Source organism: Panicum virgatum, chromosome 9N (assembly GCF_016808335.1).
Source record: "Panicum virgatum strain AP13 chromosome 9N, P.virgatum_v5, whole genome shotgun sequence".
NCBI classification, from domain to species: Eukaryota; Viridiplantae; Streptophyta; class Magnoliopsida; order Poales; family Poaceae; genus Panicum; species Panicum virgatum.
The window spans coordinates 2,502,055-2,524,536 of NC_053153.1; the positions used below are offsets into that span (position 1 = coordinate 2,502,055).

Sequence of the window (22,482 nt, forward strand, 5' to 3'; positions counted from 1 at the left end):
TATTTTTGAGAGAAGTGCTAGATCCAGGACTCTTTTTTTAGAGGCCAAACACTGGTCCTATTAAGGGTTTAAAAATGATCAAGCAGATAATCACTTTGTTCGTTCGTTGTTTGGTTCCTCCAGCCAGCCAACAGTATTTTTCTCTTACACAGCACCAGTAATCAGTCAGTCAACAGTATTTTTTCCTCACACCACTTCAGCACCAGCCACCAGCAAAGAGTGAATAATAACCAAAGCTCACATGTGACAGGAAGAGTCCATCATTTGATCGGACCATGATGTCATTACCAAACCCCGTCATGATGGGCTCAATAGAGGTTCTGGCCTAGCCCGCGTATTGGGTGTTATGGATAAAACTACTCGCACGTCCCATAAAATTCCCCTTTCTCTCTTCTTATTAAATCATACCATATCAACAAAAAAAAATTTAGATTATGAAAAAAAATTCGGCCTTGATTATTCTCAAATGAATGACTACAGCCAAAAGAATTATGTAATATTTAATGTTTGTGAAACTCCTACTAAAACTAAGCTTATACGTGCATCATCAACTATCATCAATTGTGCTACCGTGAAATCGCTGTCGTGATCTTCAATAAAAATTAAGAACATTTCTGACTTAGATCGACTTAGGAATTAGGAGGCACAGGCAGCCGGCAGGCTCGCTCGAGCTCGGCTCATTTAACAGCCCTCCCGCTGTACTGAGGTACTGTCTCAGGTTCATTCATCTCCTCCCTCTGTTTCTTAAACCTTTCCCTTCTCGGGCTCTCTCCTCCCTTGCTCTTCCTTCCCTGGCTGGCACGACTGGGCGAGCGGCGGCGCCATTTGTCCTGTCTTCGCCCAGCCCTTTGACGGCGACGAGCGCATCCTCCAGGTATGCCCGCCACTTCTCTTTCCTTCTGCTGTGCGAGACGGAGCACCCCAAACCCTAACAAAACTATTTGTATTCGGATCTGAATCCAGTTACAATATATTACCTACTAATTTCGATTTTGTTTACAAGAATTATCGGGTGTACATGTGTACACCATGTCCTATGCTGGGTCCGCTACTGGTTGGGATGGGGGTTCTCGAAAGATGCTGTCTGTGAGACTGAGTCGTGGGAATGTGGGATTGAATTTCTTGCTCGTTTTTGTGATATATAATATTGGGAGCGGTTGATGGAATGCATGATGGGTAAGACTACGGTGTTTTCTTCCATCGATCAATAATTGGGGGAAAGAGGGGTTTGCCTTATAACTATTTTAAGTTTTATGTTTAGTGTTCTTGATGCCGTTTACTGACTGACTGCTGAAATGGTTTGTTTGCTGGGATGGGTTAGACAGCTGTCGATCCCCACCCCCCTCCCCCCACCCCACCCCACCCACCCACCTGCCTCACCGCAGTGCATGTAGATTTGAAGCTCCAGAGGGCTATTTTTTAGCCACTTGTTTCTATGGGTAGTGCTTGCTCAAAGGAGATGCACATTTCGTTTTCCATTACCAATTACAGGTTGTGATGGACTGATGGTTTGCCATTTTTCTTCTGCAGATACTCTGAGCCTGGCTGTTGAAAATTACTTTTGAAGTTCCTACATTGGGATTAGTTTTGATGAGTCCATCAAGAAGCAGGAGCAGGAGCAAGAGCCGGAGTCGCAGTCGCAGCAGAAGCAGGAGCCGCAGTCCCCGGCGAAGAGATAGGTTGCGCAGTGAACGTGCACCCTGCCGCAGTCGCAGTCGCAGCAGGAGCCGCAGCCCATGCCGTCACAGAGAACGACGTGGTCACAGGTGTGCTCCTGAGTGATGTCTTTTGTTCAATAATTTCCCTGCACTTGATCTTATGCTGACATAGATCTACATTTCTTGTAATTATGTTACATGAGTGGTTCACTGTAATGCCAATACCAGCACTGAGTTGATGTGTAAAATTTCTCCCCCGTATCTCCTTTAGTGTATCTAATACCCACCCTTTTACAATCTATTTTTCTTATGGAAATGTCAAGCTTGCACCATTGCTTAAAATATAATGATCAATCTATGTTGCAATATGCTGACAATTCTGTCATAAATAAACCACGCTAGTAGCCTGCATATCCAGGAAGTTATTTTGAATCAGTTCTGAAAGGGGGGAAACAATTAACGGTCGATGTACATCATCATTTGCTATTTCTTCTGCTCCTTATTTCCACCAGATATGTGGAGGTCAATTTTGTTTCGGAAACGCTATTGCCTGCTTTCATGTCTGTTCCTTTTTCTCCCCTTAAATGTGCTGTTGGTGCAGTAAATAAATGATTGCTTCATCATGAGAAAACATTTAAAAAAGGCACAGTAGTTTATTTGTTTGAAGAAAATATGAACTATTCATGGGGCTGTTTTATAAAACATTAAACTCAAATTATTTTGGCATGTGAGTTGCACTTCTATAATGTCATAGTTCATGAACACGGTGTCTGGAATCTAGAAAAAATGAATTATGATTTAGGTAGAGAAATTCTTAACAGTGTTTCTGCCAGCAGAGCTAATGAATTTGCCAGCTGCTGTAAGATCTGAACTAATGGGTCTAGGTAAATTTCTAACACATGACTCCTAGGAAAGAAACTACTCCCTCCGTTTCAAATTATAGCGTATATCTAGATGCATTGCAAAATCTATGAATCTAAAAAAGTCAAAATGACCTATAATTTGAAACAAAAGGAGTACTTTATAAGGAAACCTGGAATTCTATTTTATCTTGCTTGGACAGCACTCCACTAAAAAAGGGTTGAAATCCGCTTCAGGATATATTTTTGATAACTACGGACTTAATAAAATACCATGAACGCTTCGTAGTGTACCTGGAATTCCATTGCTGTCTCCTCACCAACTGGCCTGAAATGATTCTACTGGCACATTTTTTTCAACTGAACTGTGTTTTTAAAAGATGAAATGTTGTTTTGTCCCCATGGTGACAAATCTACTGAAGTGTATGCTAGCACCTCATAACTCATAAGCCCAAAAGGTGCAAAGTGTGTCTTCAGACACAACATGGTTTTCCACTGGGAAAGGGTATTAACCTAGGAGGAACCAGGTACATTGTAGATAAGAAGAGATAGGCAGCCAAATTTGAAGTGAAGAGGACTTGTACTTGCGTGGTGGTTGTTTACATCCATATCTCCCACCAATTGAGCTAGGCTTAGTTCCTGTAAGCTCTATTTTAGCCTTTAGGAAACATGGTTTTGCCCTTTCTACATAGTTAAGCTGGCGTGTTTATTTTACCTATTGGAAATATATTCCAGCCTCAGATGGGAAAATGAAACACGTTTAACATGAATCATTTTGCAGGGATCTTACGTGCAAGAACTGCCGGAGACCTGGGCACTTTGCTAGGGAGTGCCCATCTGCGGCTACATGCAATAACTGTAATCTTCCAGGGTAAAATAAATCAGCTACACTATTCATATAGCTGCACTCATTCTATTTTTTCGGTTGGAATAAGGATGAGTAATTGTAGAAGAGTATTACTTTTCTAATTGCTAGATGTCATTTCATTCTTCAGATACTAGTATTTGTTTAAACTGGACTGTAACCTTTTTTTTTTCAATAGCCACTTCGCAGCAGAATGCACTTCAGCAACCGTTTGCTGGAACTGCAAGGAATCTGGGCATATCGCCATTGAGTGCAAGAATGAGGCCCTGTGCCACACATGCAATAAGACGGGTCACTTGGCACGAGATTGTCCTACTTCAGGGTCTAATGCTAAGCTATGCAACAATTGTTTTAAGCCAGGCCACATCGCTGTTGACTGCACCAATGAACGGGCTTGCAACAACTGCCGTCAACCTGGGCACATAGCTCGGGAGTGCAAGAACGACCCGGTTTGCAACCTGTGCAATGTCTCTGGTCATGTAGCCCGTAGCTGTCCAAAAACAACTCTGGCTTCAGAGATACAGGGAGGCCCGTTCCGTGATATCCTCTGCCGCATCTGCGGCCAGCCAGGACACATCAGCCGCAACTGCATGGCAACCATCATCTGCGACACATGCGGTGGCAGGGGGCACATGTCGTATGAGTGCCCATCAGCCAGGATATTCGATCGGGGGCTCCGCAGGTTCTGAAAGTCATTGGTCAGGATATGCTATCAAGGGCTCCGCTGGTTATCATGATTGAATTTCGTGTTGTTTCGTTTGCTCCTGACAAATACTGAGACAGTTTTTGTTGGGTGTTTCTGTGCTGACCCGGGGAGTTGAGTAATGATTCTGTAGGCTGTATTTTGGGTGAAACTTTTTTCATTTTAATCAGGATATAGCCTTTTGTGGGGCAAACAGCGATGTACCAGTTCATGGGAAAAATTGCCAGGCCAAGTCATGCAATCATTCTCCATCTGTGCTTTGTGTGTTTTTGACCGCTAGTTTTCTGCATGTCTGGTTTCGCCTTTATCATGTGCCGAAGTTTCATGCAGTGCTGTGAAATTCTCATGGTGACGTCGGTGTTTTGATGTGGGCAACAGATTGCTTAACAGTTACACTTGCGACCTGCGCTTTCAAACCGATGCTATCTCGTTGCTGTTTTTTTTTCTGGGAAAAGAGGATCACTGCTATCTGTATACCAGCTGAATACCTGAGACATGCTCCAAGCTGCATTGGCTTGCGTCATGGAATCCTGCACAAGCACAATGAGGGAGCAAGGTAGCGAATCAGGTGAAGCGAAACCATGGTGCGCTTCAGATTGGAATGGATGCCCAAATACGAGGTGTGACGAGCAATCGAGCATAATAGGTCCATTCTAGTTTGGAGGATGAGTTTAACATGGTAAAACTCTATGCCTTGACGAAGACACAGAAGGTGTCGTGGTGTAGTTGGTTATCACGTCAGTCTAACACACTGAAGGTCTCCGGTTCGAGTCCGGGCGACGCCAATTACCTATTTTTTTTTCCTTTTTTTCGACGCAATTTTTGCTACACCACCAGCGCCCCCACCTCTTCCCGCAAGAATGACTCTTCCCGCAAGATGATATTTATGCTTAAGAATAGGAGGAACATATCGATTAACAGCGTAGCAACAGCAGAAAATTTGCTTAACTCAGGTAAAGATCGTCCAGGCAATCCTCTCACAGAATGACGAGTAGGGAACATATCGATTACTTATTTTAGTAACTTGGACAGCGCAACACATCATTTGGCAGACAAGGAAGTACATGGTAGATCCAAACCTTCATGGTCTTTCTGGAAAAGCCACGAGGATCTTTTTACACATCAACAAACCCATAAATCACCAAGCGGTCTTTCATAGCACCAAGTCTATAATGGCATACAAATCCACAGCAGTAGGCAAGTCCACGATGAATGGTCATGAGCTGCACGATGGAGCCTAGCGCGCCCGATCCTTGATCTCATCAAGGCTGATTTCACTAGCATCAGTAGCCTGCAGTTCCACCTGGATGCCATTGAGCCCACTCTTGAATTTTTGGTTTGAGCTAGCGTAAAGCATCTTGCTCTTCACCTTGGCAGTGGACGGGGACCTTGCAGTTCAGAAGTAAAACATCTCATGAGCTAGCAGCTTCACAGCAAGCAAGAATAATAGGGAATGTAAACAGGAGGGCGCAAGCAATACCATAGGATATAGAAGATCCTGCTCTTTTGGACGTCTTCTGCAGTAACAAAGTCAAAATCATAGATAGCATATCGGCAGTCATTTTCAGGTAGGCTGTTGGTGAAATCCTCATAGCTGGTCTCGCGATCCCCAACCTTATCCACAATAATCTCCTTGAACTTGTCATCCATCTTGTAAACAATGAAACGGTGCAGCCTCTTCGACTGCAGCTCGCCGAACTTCAGCATGCAGTCATCATTCACCGCGACTCCTGATCTTGCGTTTGCCTGCGAGCACAAGTGACATCATGTTTAACATATAATACAATATGAATGCCACTTCAGAGTAGTACTGAACTGAGTAATTCAAGGGATGCAGTTGGCCAGTTGCTCCCACTCATTATATTTTTGCATGCCAGAGCAGTTGCCCCCAGGAATCCTAAACCAGGCTGGAATTGCCCAAGTACATAAACTACTACAATGGATATTTCAGTTCATAGTCTCAGAATAGGGAGTGCTAAATCTGTACCAGGCACGGAAGGCATTTTTCAGGAGACACCTCGCAGGTAGAGTTTACTAATGCTAGAGATTCCAGCATGGCCAGCTCATGGTCAATGGCAGTGCTAGTGTGCTACTGCTACCTACAGTCAACAGATCCAAACAGGAATAACGCAACAGCCAGTGCTCCCACCCTGAAGGCTCTGTGCCCTTCGAATCCGCAAGCTGAACTGATTGCTCGCAATTACACGAGCTAATCGGACGATCAGACACAGATCAACCAAGATCCCACTGCCAGTCCATCTCGCACTAAGGGCCTGATTGGTTCTCTTCCCTGATGAGCCAGGATCGCACCAGAGAGCCAGGCCGCTGGGAGCCAAGCCCAGCACATGCAACAAGTCAGTGTTTGGTTGGTTGGGCCAGTGCAGCCAGGCCACAGCGAGATGTTGTTTGGTTGCAGATTTGCACACACAGGCTTCCACTTTTACTGTCTGTGCACGCACCCCGAGCATGCGTGCTCGCATCACCAGAGCCAGGCTCTGGAGAAACGAGTAATTTCTGCGTATCACGGGAGCCTGGCTCCAGGTACCTCTTTGCATCCCGCGAGACAGGCCCCATCGCTGGAGCAGCCAACCAATCAGCTGGAGCTTGCATCGGGAGAGCCTGGTTCGGCGCCCACGCAGCCAACCAAACACACCCTAACAGAACTTGGATCTAACAATTCGGTGCGAGCCGGTACTCCATACAACCACGGATCCAAATGGCCGCGCACCACTCCTGGGCCTGGAGCTAGAACTAAACGGAACTCCTGACATCCAAATCCAAGATCGCGGAATCTCCCGTCGCGCCGCCCGTTCACACCCAACCGTTTCCCCACCGCACACGAAACCGGGAGCCCCTCATGATCCGAACAGAATTCCCTCCCGAGGAACGCAGGAAACGAACGAGACGACCACGACCCCCCTCGAATCCAACTAGATCCGAAGCATCTAGCCACTACCCTACGCTACCACCGCCGCGAGAACAGAACCCCGAAATCGACCGCGAAACCAGCGCGCACAGCACCGATCTGGGGGAACCGAAGCACGAGGAGCGCGGAGGGGAGCAGGGGGGCTTACCATCTCGGGCGAGTTCCGAAGCCGGAAGGAGCGGCGGCGGAGGGGGGATTCCGCTGTGCAGACGAGCGAGCGAGCCGAGCGACGAGGAGGGGAAAGGAAGCGAGGGGGGCTGGGCCGAGTGACAAGTCCCGGGGGGCGCCTCGTGTTTTGATGAGGTCGCCGGGCTTTCCACCGCGCCCGCGCGTCCTGTGCGTCAGATGCGGTGGGTGGCTGCCCCGCGACGGCGTCGCGGTCGCGGCAGGCTGCCGCGGTCGTCGGATCGGCGGATCGACGGCTGGGATCGGTGACACGTCAGCGTGGCATGCGGTCGCCAAGGAAAATTCGAGTACTACCAATGATGTTTTATTTCTTTCTTTCTTTCTATATACAAATAATTTGAACTTGAAATGTTTTGGACAGCTCTTGTTTGCTGCCGGAGCACGTGAACGTACATCATGGCACAACGCAGCGCAGCGCGATTTCGCTGTGAGCTTTTTCAATTTTATTCTTGCGAGATTCTCTGTTCCTTTTCTCTTTTTTTTTGCGAAAGGGATTTCGGTGGGGGTAAGAAAAAGAGGAGGGGTGGTGGCTGGCGGTATTAAGGGCGTGGACACCGACAGTGGGCCGTGGCGCCGGCCTTATCCCATTTCTTTTATTATTTCTTTCGGCCGCTTTGCGATCGTGTCACGCTCTTGTGAGATGTCTGTCAGACGGGCCGTCTTGAGGCAGCGTGGGACGAGCATTAATCATGGACGCTAATGATCCGTGCGCGTCTCTGTGTGTGAGCATTGATACAAGGAAGCAGGGCATGGATGGACGGATGGGATGCGACCTTGATGTTCCGTAGCCCGGACACCACACAGAGAGACCAGGTTACAGATGACAATGCGTTTGTTCGAGTAATAAAAGCCAAGCCGGACCATCACCAATCGTCAATTTATTCGTGCACGTAACAGAACATGTAGTTATCAGGAACACATCCAATCCACAGGAAAGAATCCAAACACGACAACCCGTACGTACATGGATACACACATGTACACATCTTGTATCGTACGCTGTACACAGGTAGGCGTACGTGTACATTATTATTACGGAGTAGCATCAATCGTTCAGGAGACGTGGTCGTTGAGGACGTCGAGGGTGAGCTCGCTGGGCTCCGTGGCCTGCAGGTCGATCTGCACGCCGTCCAGCTCCTTCTTGAACCCCTCGCAGGAGCTCGCGTACACCATCTTGCTCTTCACGTCCGCCGTCGCCGGGGACCACGACACGAAGAAGATCTTGCTGCGCGGCCCCTCGCCCGCGGTGGCGTCGCCGACGGTGAAGTCGTGGTCGTACACGGCGTAGCGGCAGCCGTCGGCGGGGAGGCTGGCGGTGAGGTCGCCGAAGCCGGCGTCCCGGGCGCCCACCTTGTCGACCACCACCCGCTCCAGGGAGTCGTCGATCTTGAACACCACGAAGCGGTGCGCGCGCGCCGTGCGCAGCTCCTGGAACCGCGCCGTGCACTCCTCCGCCACCGCCACCCCGGACGCCGCGTTCGCCATGGCTGATCGGAGCGGAGGCGGCCTGCAGTGCAGACTGACCTGACGGGATTGGATTCAGATGGAGTGGGGATTGAACGATCACAGCAAGCAGCTCGATCGCAGGGGAGTAAGGGTAAGGATCTGCAGTGTGTGCGCATCAGAGTTTAGTTGTTGTTCTCCTGCTTTAATACGAGCCGGATGGCCGTGTCAAGATGTCACATGTCCCCATCGAGGAAGTAAATTAGGCAGCGGAAGGAGAAGAGGAGTCTGAGAAGGCGTACACGTGGGAGCACCGCGGAGGCATCAGAGTGTTCTAGACGCGTGTGTTGTGTGGCAGCGGGAAGCCATGTTGGGTTCCGCTTGTGCCTGGGCTGTCGGCGCAGCGCGTGCGTGCCTTGGCGCCACGCGACTCTTTGCCTGGTGCCCTGGTCTGGTGGTGCTTGCAGCTAGTAGTAATTAAACACCGGCCCGCGCGTGCCTACCGCCTCCGATCATGAAGCGACGCGCGGCCCATTTACTTTTTTTTTTTACCAGGCGGCCCATTTACTTGAGCACAAGTCGCGGTGGCCGGTGGATGTGGATTATGACGGTCGTAGGACGGTGGGCGGGGGTGATGGATCATGGATGGGGAACGCGCCCTGTGCGTGATCCGGGGGCCGACGACGGCAAATGGCCTCGGCGCGCCGACCGCTTGAACCGCGTCGTGTTTGGGATGTGAACGGGTTTCGCGTGATCTGCGCTGCGCGGCCTATTTCCGTGGGAGGAGGAGTGTGTCAGCAGACAGCAGTTGCCGCCGCTCAAGATGCAAACAGCGCCGTGAACCCACAACGGCAAGAGCAAATTTGCTCCTCTCCTTCCTCGATTCCCACGCCCCCTCACATATTTACTGTCTACAGTGCGTCTACAGTGTCAAACAGTACATCTACAGTATAAATACTCCTCCATTTGCTCCATCCGCTGTGAATAGCCTGAACCCACGTACTCCTCCTACATCCCAGTCCACTTCGGCAAACGGGTCATGTGCGGGTAACCCGCACAGCACGTGTATCCCGCCTTACCCTCCCAGGTCCCAGCTCCCGCGGCAGCCGGAGCGCCGGCGACCTGGACGACCTGCCCCTGCTGCCCACCCCGTGGCATGCGGGTCGCCCCCGTTGGCATCTTCTCGTAGCTGCACGGCGAGCCCCCGTTCGTCGCAGTCGCGGACGGGAGGAGTAGGCGTAGGGCCCGCAGTGCCGCCTCACCGTCACTGACCTTCGGGGGTGGAGGTGGTGAGCTGTTGTTCCCGGAAGATGAAGGCGTTGTTTGGTTCCGGTGACTTTTTTAAGTCCCTAGAACTTTTTAGTATTTAGAATTGTTAAATAAATATTAATTATAAAACTATATGCAGAATTCTGAGGCTAAACTGCGAGACGAATCTAATGAGGTATCTTAATCTATGATTAGCGAATGGTCACTGTAGCAATTATGAATTAATTATGCTCATTAGATTCGTCTCGCGAAAAAGCACTCAGCTGTCAAAAAATATTTATAAACAGATTTTATTTAATACTATAAAATAGTAAGATTTTTTTTAATGTGATAGGGACTTCTGAAAAAAGTTTGGTTCCAAACAAGGCCGAAGATGACGATTTTTTTAGACCCTCGACCTAAAGATGTTCAATACGAACTACGAAGAGAACTGGGAGGGTAAGGCGGGATACACGTGGGCTGTATGCTGCGTACATCATCTACGGGCGGGCGGCCCGAAGTAGTGATTTGACCCACGCACGGAGTCTGTGGAGGTACCCTGTTTTAATTTGTTCGTTCGTGTACACTGTACACAGGATGCACGAAGAGCGTAGCAGGCAAGAACTAACACTGAAAATGTTTTTTTAGGAAAACTACGGCACCAGCACGGGGGATGCCTGAACTTTTATTGCATTATAAAGACATAATTACAGAAGGTATTACAAGGAGCCACAGGGGCTTAAAGAACAGGAACGAAAACACAGGGATTCTAATGCTATACAGGGAAAAAACTACTCCAAGCTACAAGCTTCAATCTATCGACAGAAGAGGAACATCTATTTGCCCAAAGAGCAAGATCTTCACTACATCTTCTTGATATCATGATATTTTCTTCATCCGTATGCCGGAACACCTTAGCAATTCTACACTTCCAGATGTTCCAAAGAACACAAGTGATAACCGTGCTGCCAATTCTACGGTTATTCTCTTGAAAAGGGTCTATTGCCCACAGTTGATCAACACACATGACATCTTGAAGGGATGAAAGATCGAGGCCGATGAAGGACCAAAAGCTTTTGCTGCGAGAACAATCAATGAAGAGATGGAAGCAGTCCTCATCCAGGGTGCGAAACGGACAAACTTTATCACTTTGCATATGGCAATGGAAAAGCCTGGCTTTTGTTCTCAGTCTGTCTTTATGTAACAACCAGAGAAAGAACTTGCATTTTGGTGGGGAGTAGTTACACCAGATATTAGGGGCAAAAACATCATCCGGGTGGGTTTGGAAAGCGACGAGATAACGATCTTTGGAAGTGGGAGGTTTATTACTGTTTCGGGAGAGTCTAGTGTCATCAGTAGATACATTGAGCTCAACGGATAGCATTAGTGCGGTCAGTTCCTGAAACTCGGAGGCAGCGGCATGGGTCAAACGGGGCTGTAGGAAGAGTTGTAGGTCGGGCGTCGAGAGGACATGTGCAACTGAAGCATTCGGGCGGAGGGTATGGGAGAACAATGCCGGAAACATTACAGCAAGAGTTTGAGTTCCAAACCATAAATCCAACCAGAAGGCCGTCATTCTTCCATTGCCAAGGATAACTTTGGTTTCATCCCTAAAGGATGGGAGCTGGGCGTATATATCCTTCCATATTGGAGTCATTGACGAGATATCATCACCAAAGTCAGAGTGCTCATTCCAGCCATAAGCATCTCTCAGCCAGTCAATCTAAGGGGCAGAAGGAGCGCAGTGAAACTCGAAAAGAAATTTTTTAAGTAGGCTAGTATTTTTGTTGGCCAAATTCGGCACTCCAAGACCACCTTTCTCTTTCGGTAAGGTAACATCATCCCAAGCCACTTTGCAGTGGTTACCGCGACATTTGGACTCACCAGTCCAAAGGAAGGAACGCTGTTTTTGAACGAGACTCTCTACTGTCCCTTTGAAGAGCAAAAGGGAGCTCATATGGTGCACGGGGGTGGAGGCGAGTACTGAGGTAACCAGGATGGTTCTGCCCATGTCGTTTAAAAGGTGTCCCTTCTAACCAGCAAGGTATTTATCTGTGGCAGCAATCATGGGTTGGAAATCTTTCGTGCAAAGTTTGGTGGTTGACAAGGGTAGGCCAAGGTATGGCTGGGGAAAAGAGGACACGGGGCAGTCAAAAATAGCAGCAAGCTGTCTGGCTAAATCCGGATCAACGCAAATGGGGAGGAAAGTGCTTTTCTTAAAGTTGATATGTAACCCAGTGGCAGCGGAGAAGTCTTGTAAGGTTTCTTTAAGGGCGAGCAATTGAGCTTCGTCAGCTTTAAGAATAATTAGAGTATCATCCGCATACTGGAGAACTGGGCAAGGAGAGTTTGAGGTAATGGGGTGCTGGAACGTACCATCGGCAGCAGCACTAGACAGAAGCTGCTGAAGAACATCGGCGACCAGGATAAAAAGGTAGGGAGAGAGCGGATCGCCTTGTCGTAGACCTTTTTTTGCAGTTAATCCATTTGCCCGGAGAACCATTGAGAAGCACAGCCGTCTGGCCAGTCGTCAAGATATTCCGAATCCAATCCCTCCATTTGGATGGGAAATTCTTTGCGTCAAGGACAAGGTCAAGAGCCGACCACTCAATTGAGTCGAAAGCTTTTCGAAAGTCCAATTTCAGAGCAATAGTAGGGATGCGCCGTTTGTAACAGGTTTGAACAATTTCAGCCGTATAAATAAAATTTTCAGAAATGCTCCGGCCTTTAATAAAACCAGTTTGGTCAGGGTGAACAAGTTGGGGAACCAAAGGTTGCAGCCTAGTAGTAAGAACTTTTGCAATGAGTTTTAGCGGGCAACTCTAAAGCGAGATGGGCCGGAACTGATCAGGTTTAGTGACACCCACTTTCTTAGGCAGCAAAACTATATGGGACTTATTGATTCTTTGCAGGTCAGCAACGTTCTCATAAAATTCCTCAAAAAGAGTAACAAGGGAGGGGTTAACAAGGTTCCAGAAAAACTTAAAGAAGGCGGGGCCGAACCCATCTGGTCCTGGACTTGAATCGTTCTTCATAGCCCAGAGCGCTTTTTTTATTTCGGTAAGAGAGAAAGGAGCTATCAGGGAGGAGCTTTGGAAGGAATCCAAGGCAGTGTGGTTCAACAAAGAGGGCAGATTACTTAGTGGTTTTGTGGGGGAAGGTATTCCTAAAAGGTTGTGGTAGAAGTCATGTAGGAATTTTTCTTTCCCAGAGTGTGAAAAGACTAGAGTATCCCCAGGGTCGAGAACTCGAATTTGATTTTTGCGGAGCCGGATAGTTGCACACATTTGGAAGTACTTAGTATTGTCATCCCCTAGAACACAGTCCCTAACTTTTCCCTGTTGCTTCCAGTATTCAGCCAGGAGAGTAGTATTATTGCTCAATGATTTCTTGACCAGTAACCTTAGGCGACACTCTAAGCTCACAAGGGGACGGAGCTCCTCAATTCTGTCCAGAAGGTCAACAATAATACCACAATTGGTGACAAGCACACTTGGGTTTTTTCTTTCTTTTCCCCATTTTTTTGCAGCATTACGAATTCTCTTGAGTCGCAAACAAATAGAAGCGGCGGAGTTATTGCCATGCTGGTTAACACTTTCCCAGTTCTGAGCAACAATTGGGGGAAAGGAGGGGACATATAGCCAGTGATTATTGAATCTAAATATGGAGGGTTTGGGTACAGTAGTGGAAGCATTCAGAACAATGGGCACATGATCAGAGGTGGTTTGAGTATTAGAGGAGAGAGTAGTATCAGGGAAAAGGTTGCTCCAGTCAAGATTAACAAGAGCACGATCAAGACGACAAAGCATGGGATGGTCTTGATTATTAGACCAAGTATAAAGTCTGTCGAGAAGGGGAATATCTTGTAGGCATAGAGTATTTATGAAATCATTAAACCAATCAGCTTCCGTATTATTAAAATTGTCACTAGACTTTTCATGAGGAAATCTTATAAGATTAAAATCATTGAGAATAATCCAGGGACCATGTACGGAGTCAGCAAGAGATCTGAGAGAATCAAGGAAGCACAGTTTGTTTGCATGATCACAATGGCGGTAAACGTTGGTAACACTGAATGAAGCTTCCATCATAAGGTGTGAAAAGGAAGAGTGAACAAAGAAGGGTCCAGTGTGTGGCGGAACCACCCAAAACTACTGGGCCCGGGTGCACTGATCTTTGTTGCTAAGCAACTCTGACCCAAATTGGCACTCACCGGTAGTTCCTCGAGTGAAGCCTCGATAAAAGCCACGCTAATCCAGGATCGCACAAACAACACTCACACGAAGGTGAGCCCAGAGATTACAACACAAATCATCTCATACATCTCAGAGTTTGCAGCGGAAAGGAAATTTATTACAAACCATGTTCAGAGTAGCAAAGCACTACAGAAGTTCGAACTACACAATTATTCATGTCTTATTATTGCAGCGGAAGGAGTAAACGACTACTAGCGAAAAGTGTGACGCATCGATAAAGCCCGTACGAAAAGCGTCACTTAGTGGGAGGGTGGTCAGCACCAGCTGAAGGGCCATCCCACTCAACAGACCAGCCCGGAGGCAAGGTACACGGCCAAGTAAGACTCGCAATCAGCTCTTCAAAGTTAGTACCAGAAAATAGTGCCACAAGCAAGGCTGAGTATACTAATACTCAGCAATACTTACCCGTCACCGGATATAACATAGTCCGATAACTAGACATGCAAGGTTTTTTGGTTGGTGGGGTTTGTTTTGCCAAAAACGCCACTAAGAGTTGATCCTTATTTGCAGATTTTAACTTTACCATATTCTAGTTGAATTAACCGTTCTAAGTTTGCATCTAACTCTATACAAATATGGTAGAGCAATCATTTAACCATACAGCAGTATTATCATCATCAAGTTGCACTTGTTACTCTATGTGACCGAAAACGTTAAGCAATCTCATGCCGAGAGAGGCGGACGATTCTGAATCGAATTTCAACCTGGCCAGGGGAACCTAACGCACACGCATGGGGATCGACTTCGCTTTCGCCCACGCTATTGTTCCCCTTTCTTTCCAGTCCATGGATCCGGGTCACCCTCCCCGACTACAGAGTCCGACTACTCTGCACCCGTACGTCCGGACAAAAATAAAACCTACTCCTACCAAGAGGGTGAATGGTCGTTCCACTCGCCGGTCCAATCAGATACTTAAGCTTACCGATTACCATATTTCTCGACATGTGGCTAGTACTTTCAAATGTTTAATGAAATGAGCCACACACCGCGACCTTAACCATTTTCGACTACACCAGGAATTAAAGTCAGTCAACTCCTATAATCTCGCGAAAGGCAGGAAACCTCTCGACTTCTACCGTACCTAGTTAGCGGGGCAACTAGTCGAGAAAAAGATCCGGATAACAAACATAGGTACCTAGGAGACATGCATCTATGGTTTCGAACAACGCCTAAGAATACGTAAATGCGCAAATAAAATTATTATAACATATATAAATAGTTAGATGTAAATAACGCGAAAATAATGGGATCATGCACCGGGGCTTGCCTTCTTGGGCACTGTCAAACCGAGAGTCTTCTGGGGCTTGGCCCAGGTCTTGAGCTACGTTAGTACAATTAAGATCAACGCCCGCCGTAGCAAGAGAGTCCGAAGGAACCAATTCGTAATCGCCGTCAACGAGATCAACCGATTCTATATGTGAATGCAAAGATGTGTTAATATGACATGATATGATTTTTCTTTCCTTCACGATAAAGTTGTAGTTCAACAAAAGTTAATTCAGTGATGATCTCAAAATTTCATTCCATGGGCAGTCATTTATGAAGTAGTAATCACAACTATGTTTCTTCATGAATGAGTGTGGGGTTTGGTTTTCATAATTTCATAACAGAAAAATCTACTCAAGATTTAGTGATGAAAATTTACTGCAGAACAGCTCAGATACTCTAGTCTCTACTGTAAAAATTTCAGCATCTAACAACAAAGCATTTAAACATGAAAAAATCATGCAAACAAAATAATATAAGAACTTCACCTATTTGTACAGGTTGTTAGACAAGGTTTCTGGAGCTAAAATTTTTAAAGAAGCATCTGGACATAGCATACTTAGTACTGACATTTTTCTAGATTTTATCTACTCATATAAAAGGAGTTATAAAATTAACAAAAGTAACATGCTAGCATTAAGAATAAATTCCACAGGGAGTTCTGCATACGTTATGTGTCTCAAAATTTGACCAGAGCCTAAACATGGACTAAACATGCTTCAGTAAAATTTTTAGGCATTATTTCTAGAAGATGAATTACTCATGCATTAAACTAGATATGAACATGCATATTCATTTGGACTTTAATATGACTAGTACTGTATGTGAAACTTTTACCATAGCTAGTTATCATTCTAACTAGTAACATATCCAAAGATGAAGACCAGATATGACAGATTGCTTCCAGAACAAAAATAGCAAAAATTAAGCATGATATCTCAAGCATGGATTATAACTGTAAGAATATTCAGTAAATGGTGCTCAAATTTGCAGGCATGATTAAAAGACTAAATCAAAGTTCCAAAATTAAACCTAGATTTTTCTAAGAACAGGAACTATATATCATGGATTAAGTTCATAAAACAAGCAATAAATAGAATATATAGTAAACTAGATCTAAAATTTCCCAAACTTGTACAACAGCAAGGATTCAATACCTTGTTCTTACAGAAAAAGTTTCATAACTAAATCATGTCTACTCCTACCAAGATTAATATGTGAAGTTCACTAGTAGATCTAGGAATCTTGATCATTTGAGCAAGCAAACAATTTCAAACAGAGCTCATATTTTTAACAAGAGCTTGTAACTCTACTAGGTTCATCATACCCAAAAATCAGAGCCATCTAGTGAACCGAACTACCAGAACATTTATGTGCCATTTATCCTAATATTTTTCCTAGATTAAAAGGTATACAGAATCTGAAGATTTGCATGTAACAAAACTGGTATAGTTCATCTCCTAGATTCCAGAACATTTGGATTTACATTTTTTCAATTTTTATATGATTATATACGCATTTTTAAAGTTCACTGAAAATCATGTTCTTGAGTTCATGTAGCTTTTGCAGTTCAACCCCTAAAATCAAGTTTTTCTCTTACAAAGAGGTCCCTAGAAGCAGGGGATGGCGTTGGCCGGCCAAAATCCGGCGAGGCCCGTCGCCGGCGGCGAGGGAAAAGTGAGGGGAAATGATGAGGGGCCCGAGACGAACCTCTAGGTGGTCGGGTCGGAGCTCGAGGTGGTCGGAGGAGGCTCGCCGGCGAGCGCAGAGCGCCAGCGGAGGAGGTCGGCCATCGCGGTGGCGCTCCGGCGAGGGTGGGGCTCCTCCGAGAGGTCGATGAGCTTCAGTGGGATGTGAGGAATGTCGTAGAGGGGGTCATGGGGACAATGCGCAGGCGGAGAAGGCGGTCGACGACGAGCTCAAGCTCGCCGGAGTTGCGGAGCAGGGCGGCGGCGGTTTCGCGCGCGAGGAGCTCGTCCTGGGTTTATATAGGCACTAGGGAGAGTGGAGGGCTGGTTTCCTTCGCCTGGGAGGCAAATGCGGGGCTGGGGGCGGTCGGAACCGGGCGGCCGGCGAGGTAGCGGCGTTGGTAGTGGCGGAGGGTGTCGTGGTGGCTTGGGGAGGCGTCGGGGACGCGTGCCTGCACGAGAAGGGGCCAAGGGGCATGCCAGGTGGCCTTGGAGGGCTCTCTCGGGTCCACTTGGTTGCGGACGCGCCGTGGACGAGGTCCACCGGCGGCGTACTGGCGAGCGGCGGCGCAGCAAAGGGGTGAGGGGAAATAGGGACTCGTTTGTAAATTTCAAAAGTTCAGGGACCTGCCGGTAAACTAAAATTATCTCCTACTTAGAGGACTCAAATGAAAAAGTGTTTAATACCAACTTTCCATAACTTTTCAAGATCTACAACTTTTGTTTTATGCAAATTTTCATTTGAAACTCACATTTTGAACTATTTTTAAATTTCCAAACTTGCACAAAAGGACTTTGACTTTATTTAGATTTTTGATGGTTTTTGGCTGAAAGTTCAATTGAGCACATGTCATTTAAAGTACTTCTCATGAGCCAACTTAATTTTTGTGCACATTTTTTAATTGTATTTTGAGTAAGTTTTCACCATTTTTTTATTTTAATTTCTTTTGTGTAGTTTGACTTTATTTGACCTTTCCCCTTTTGAATTAATTTCCCCTATTCTTCTTTGGAGTTTAATTGGGTACAGTGATCTGTATTTAATTGTGCAGACACCTAGGGTGTCACACAGTGGTGGAAGAAAGTAGTTCTAGAGTAGTGTCAGACCAGGCTGAGAGGATTCCTCCAGATGCACCCAGGGATGGTTTACAAATGTGGTTCTGTGTGGTGGGTGGGAGGTAGGAAAGCGCTTTAAAATGAGAAACAGTGGTTAACTTGGTTTCCTGGAGGGCAAAAAAGTCAGCATTACAGCTATTAAGAGCTCATTTAACATCTCTGCATTTTTTATTCCGACCAAGACCCCGAACATTCCAAGAAGCGAGTTTGAGAGATCGACAGTTAACAGCCATTACTATAACAATTCCAACAATCATAGAGAAATAAAAGCGAGTTCAGAGGACTAGCAATTCCAGCGACCATAAAGTACTTAAGCATACAAAGATTAGAAATGGTAAGCTTGCACGCAGGCAAGGCAGAAGGTAAAGAACAAGGGGCGCTTCTGAAGATTGCAGCCAATCATGGAGTAGGTTCAGACGCCCTTGCAGGAGCTTCCAGGAGCAGTTCCGCCTCATCAACACCACAAGCAGCAGTCAAGTCTAGAGTATCTTCAATAGCAAGGGGATTTGCTGCATCTTTTGCAAGTTCAACGAGTTCAGCGGGGAGAGTACCTGAGGGGCGACCTCGCTTGTCGCGCGTGCTGGGACAGCAAAAGCAGCACCCTTCTTCCCAGCACCTTCCAGTTTACGACGCTTCAAGTTGGTAGCTTTATCTACCATAGATACATAATTTGGATCTTCATTGCAAGAAATTCTTGGACTCTGCCTATGGCCCGGAAGGGTCGGAGCAGCCGCAGTCAGAGACGCCAAGAGAATATCCTGAACATGAAGAGATAGCGGTGCAAAGGACTCAGCAGGAGAGGCCGACACAGCATGAGAAACCATCTTGAGCGGGCCCGGCAAGGTGGAAGAGGCGCCATCCATATTAGCCAGGCAGGGCGATGCGAGTGTGGCACTCACACAAGCAGCAGACTACCCAGCCACCACATCACACAGGGGCAAAGGAGGTGAAGTAATCAGATTAGCAGCTTCAGAGAAAGAAATCTCATTCACGGGACTTGCAGAGCTAGCTGCAGCAAGTGCCACAGAGAAACCGTGTAGGTTGTGCGGCCCAACAGTGAAGCGATTGTCAATGACTCCAACCGAGCACTTGAGAAGGTCCACAACAATCAGCCCTTTAGCGCCGGAGTGGCGCCAAGGTTGCAGCGGCACCCTGAAGAAAGCAACTTCCCCCACAACCCCTTGGACATTGATCTCCACATAGCCAGGCAGCATCTTGAATTCCACTCGAGAAGGGCGGGAGGAGATGGGGCTTCCACGGGCCATAGGTGGAAGGATTTGACCGACCAGTGGCCCGTATGGCACCGGGCACAGCGCAACAATGCCAGGCAGAAGGGCCGAACCATCCTGGGCCGACAGAGTTGGAGTCGAGTCGGCCAGGGAGGGACCGGCAGTCGGCCCCGAGTGGCCAAGCGGAGGTCCACCAGAAGCAGGCGAGGTACTGGGCCCAGCAAGCCCAGCGGCCCCGGCAGGCCCAGAGCCGCAGCAGAAGCACCCATGGGCGAGGAGCCAAAGTTGCCGGGGTTGGGCGCCGAAGGAGGAGGTGCACCGCCGTCGCCGCCCGAGGAGTCATCGCCGTCATCAGCCCCCCCCCCCACCACCAGAGCCGCCCGAGCCACCATCACTGGAGGGGGGCTGGCTGGAGAGGGGAGTGGAGTCGAGGATATGCACCGGGCTGATAGAACCCATGCCATCGTAGTTCTTGATGCGCATCTCACCCAGAATATCCACCAAATCTTCAACTTTAACGGTGATGAAAACATTTGAGTAATCGTAACCAGTAATGCAAATGGGATCAATGAAGTGAATGTTAGCAAAAGGGACAGTGGAGATTGCTATGTGCTCCCGCGTCCAGTGCTCAAGAGGATAATCATCAATGGCCAGCGAGGCAAGAGCTTCATGTTCGAGCTAGAAGCGATTACCAGTTCTATCAATCTTGTCAAGAGCCAAGTAAGTGTTGTAGATCCCAAAGTAGGGCGACCGATCGACAGCATCATCACGGCACATTTTGTCATCAAAGCACACCAGCTTCGCACCACGAGGGCCGGTGATCAGAGTGACTCTAGGATTTCCAGCGTACTTGCGAAAGAAGTCGCGGATCATCTTGGCCGGATCAGCAGCAGGCGGGTAAGTGTAGGCAAAAGCAAGGTGACCAACCTTGGACATATCGACGGGCGGCATGAAAATGTCAACGAAGTCAGACCGAATAGGAGCTTCAAGGTCTTCAGCGTCGGGGAGAATGGAAGGGTGCTCGGGGTCGTATTCAGGGACCGGAGCATCAGCGGGAGCGATGGGAGCGGGCTCAGAGTTGTTGTCGGAGCCATTAGCGCCTAAGCCCACCGCCTCCACCAAAATGTCGATGAAGGAGCGGGAGGAGGAGGCGAGGGCCGGCGTTGTAGAAGCAGCAGTGACAGTGGCCACTGGAGAGGCCACAGCATCTGCTGCCGGAACAGAGGTGTCCTCCATGGCGCGGGAAGGACGAGCAGCTGAGGAGACAGAAGGGGTAGGAGACGATGAAAGGTCAGGGGACGGAGAAAAAGGATTGACCGCAGGGGAGCCGAAAGGGGAAAGAGACGACTTACACCGACGAGCAGTATGGCCGGAAGACCAACACCTGCGGCAGCGGATGGGATCTCTGCACGCTGCTTGCTTATGGTCGCGAGCAAAGCAACGGAAGCATCTGAAGGAGAGATCAATGGGAGGCGGAAGGGTTTTTCTAGGGAGTGGCGGTGGCTTGGAAGGGGAGGCGACAACAGCGGCATAAGAATTAAAAGCCGCAGATGTCTTGGGACTGGGAGAAGACGGCAGAGGGGGAGGGGGAGCAGTTGATCGAGGAGGTGGTTGGGGGATGGAAATTGAAGGAGGGCGCCAAAAAGGAGGTGGGAAAGGGGGTTTGGGAAGAAGGCCGGCCTGGTTTAGGAGTGAAATGCAGTAGGGGCGCCGCCAGGACATCAAAGGAAGCGCGGAGCTTGAGGCCAAGTTGACCCCGGAATCAGGAGGGGGAGGAGGGCAATTAACGGAGGCGGCGTGGTTAATGGCAGTAGATGCTGTTGGGGGACAGGGAGAAACATTTGATTGGACAAGAGAAATGGGAGCATTACTTGGCACGGTGGACGAGGGGGAAGAAGAATAGGAGTTTGAATTTGAAACAGGATAGCGAGAACTCACGAGCGAGGAGCAAGCATTCGTCAGAGAATCATGGAAGAAGAGGATACCGCCATGAGAGGCCCCTGCAGATGAAGAATTAACGCCAGCACAGAGGAGCAGGAAGCAAAGGCCCGAAAAATCTTGGGCTGAACCAAAGTGGCCTCGAAAGAGTCCACGCCGCCCCCCCCATCCAGAAGTTCAGGTAACCAGCGACTATGGAACAGTCGGACGGGCAAGGATCAACAGTGATCCAAAAGGCTAATGAGTGATCAGGATCCGAAGAGACCTTAGTCAACAATCGAGAAGCACCAGAGAGGAAATATGAAAGAACGAAATCCTGAAAAAGAACACCAGGGTGTGGTGTAGCAAGAAAGCTAGCCAAGGGAGGGAAGGAGGGAATATCGGAGCTGTAAAAGAATCCATGGCGGACTGAAGGAGCAGGAGGTTGGGATTGGGATGGGGATGATGCTGGACAGGAGGAAGAAAGGGGAGTCATCTGAAGGGGGGGAGGCTGCAGGCGCAACAGACAGCAGAACAGGGGCGGAAGCGAACAGTAGAGCGAAGGGGGGGAGGGAGGGAGGGAGCACGGCAATGGCACAGGTGGAGGAGGAAGAGAGAGAGGCTGACGGAGGTGGGAGGGAGCCGTCGCAGCCGCCGGGACCGGAGTGGTCACCGGCGGGGGGAGAGGGAGACCCTCCCGCTCATCTCGCCTTGTCCTCAACACAATCTAACACTGAAAATGTCGCAGCAAATTCTACATGGTCCAAGTCTAGAGATTTTTCGAACGAGGAGGCTAGAGGGAGCATATCTATTCAGTACCGAGTACTAATCTAGCTATGTTCTGGCCGATCGAATAGACAACCTTTACACGGCCTAGCTAGCTTAATTGCATTTTTCAAGAAAGAGACTAGGCCTTGTTTGGTTTCCCGCGCTAGGAAATGCTAAGAAACTTTGACCACTAATTACAGGGTCAAATAAAGTCAGTTTAGAAAACCAACTCCAGAACCCTTGCGCTAGGAACTCTGAAGAATCTAATGAGACTTGACCGCGTGATTAGAGGATGGTTACTGTAGCCAATCATCGATTAATTACTGTCATTAGATTCATCATGAAAAGTTATACCC

The 22,482-nt window shown here is 47.9% G+C and overlaps 3 protein-coding genes and 1 non-coding gene across 4 annotated transcripts; 2 read left to right on the forward strand and 2 right to left on the reverse strand.

The window, feature by feature from the left end:
* The first annotated feature begins 692 nt into the window (after nt 1-692).
* Nucleotides 693-4,339, forward strand: LOC120692487 (zinc finger protein GIS2-like). Its single transcript, XM_039975801.1, has 4 exons — nt 693-874; nt 1,531-1,766; nt 3,300-3,389; nt 3,562-4,339. Exons 2-4 carry the CDS (start codon nt 1,591-1,593, stop codon nt 4,070-4,072), a joined length of 777 nt encoding a protein of 258 aa, XP_039831735.1. The 5' UTR covers nt 693-874; nt 1,531-1,590; the 3' UTR covers nt 4,073-4,339.
* A 458-nt stretch (nt 4,340-4,797) lies between these two features.
* On the forward strand, nt 4,798-4,871 carry TRNAV-AAC. Its single transcript has one exon. It is a non-coding gene; the product is annotated as a tRNA-Val (tRNA).
* A 192-nt stretch (nt 4,872-5,063) lies between these two features.
* Nucleotides 5,064-7,325, reverse strand: LOC120690678 (actin-depolymerizing factor 3). The gene is made up of 3 exons (XM_039973421.1): nt 7,161-7,325; nt 5,567-5,832; nt 5,064-5,474 (listed from the first exon to the last, which is right to left on the reverse strand). The coding sequence occupies exons 1-3, from the start codon at nt 7,161-7,163 to the stop codon at nt 5,324-5,326; spliced, it is 420 nt and encodes a 139-aa protein (XP_039829355.1). The 5' UTR covers nt 7,164-7,325; the 3' UTR covers nt 5,064-5,323.
* A 714-nt stretch (nt 7,326-8,039) lies between these two features.
* Nucleotides 8,040-8,966, reverse strand: LOC120692955 (actin-depolymerizing factor 3-like). The gene has a single exon (XM_039976345.1). It carries the CDS (start codon nt 8,681-8,683, stop codon nt 8,252-8,254), a length of 432 nt encoding a protein of 143 aa, XP_039832279.1. The 5' UTR covers nt 8,684-8,966; the 3' UTR covers nt 8,040-8,251.
* Nucleotides 8,967-22,482: the final 13,516 nt, after the last annotated feature.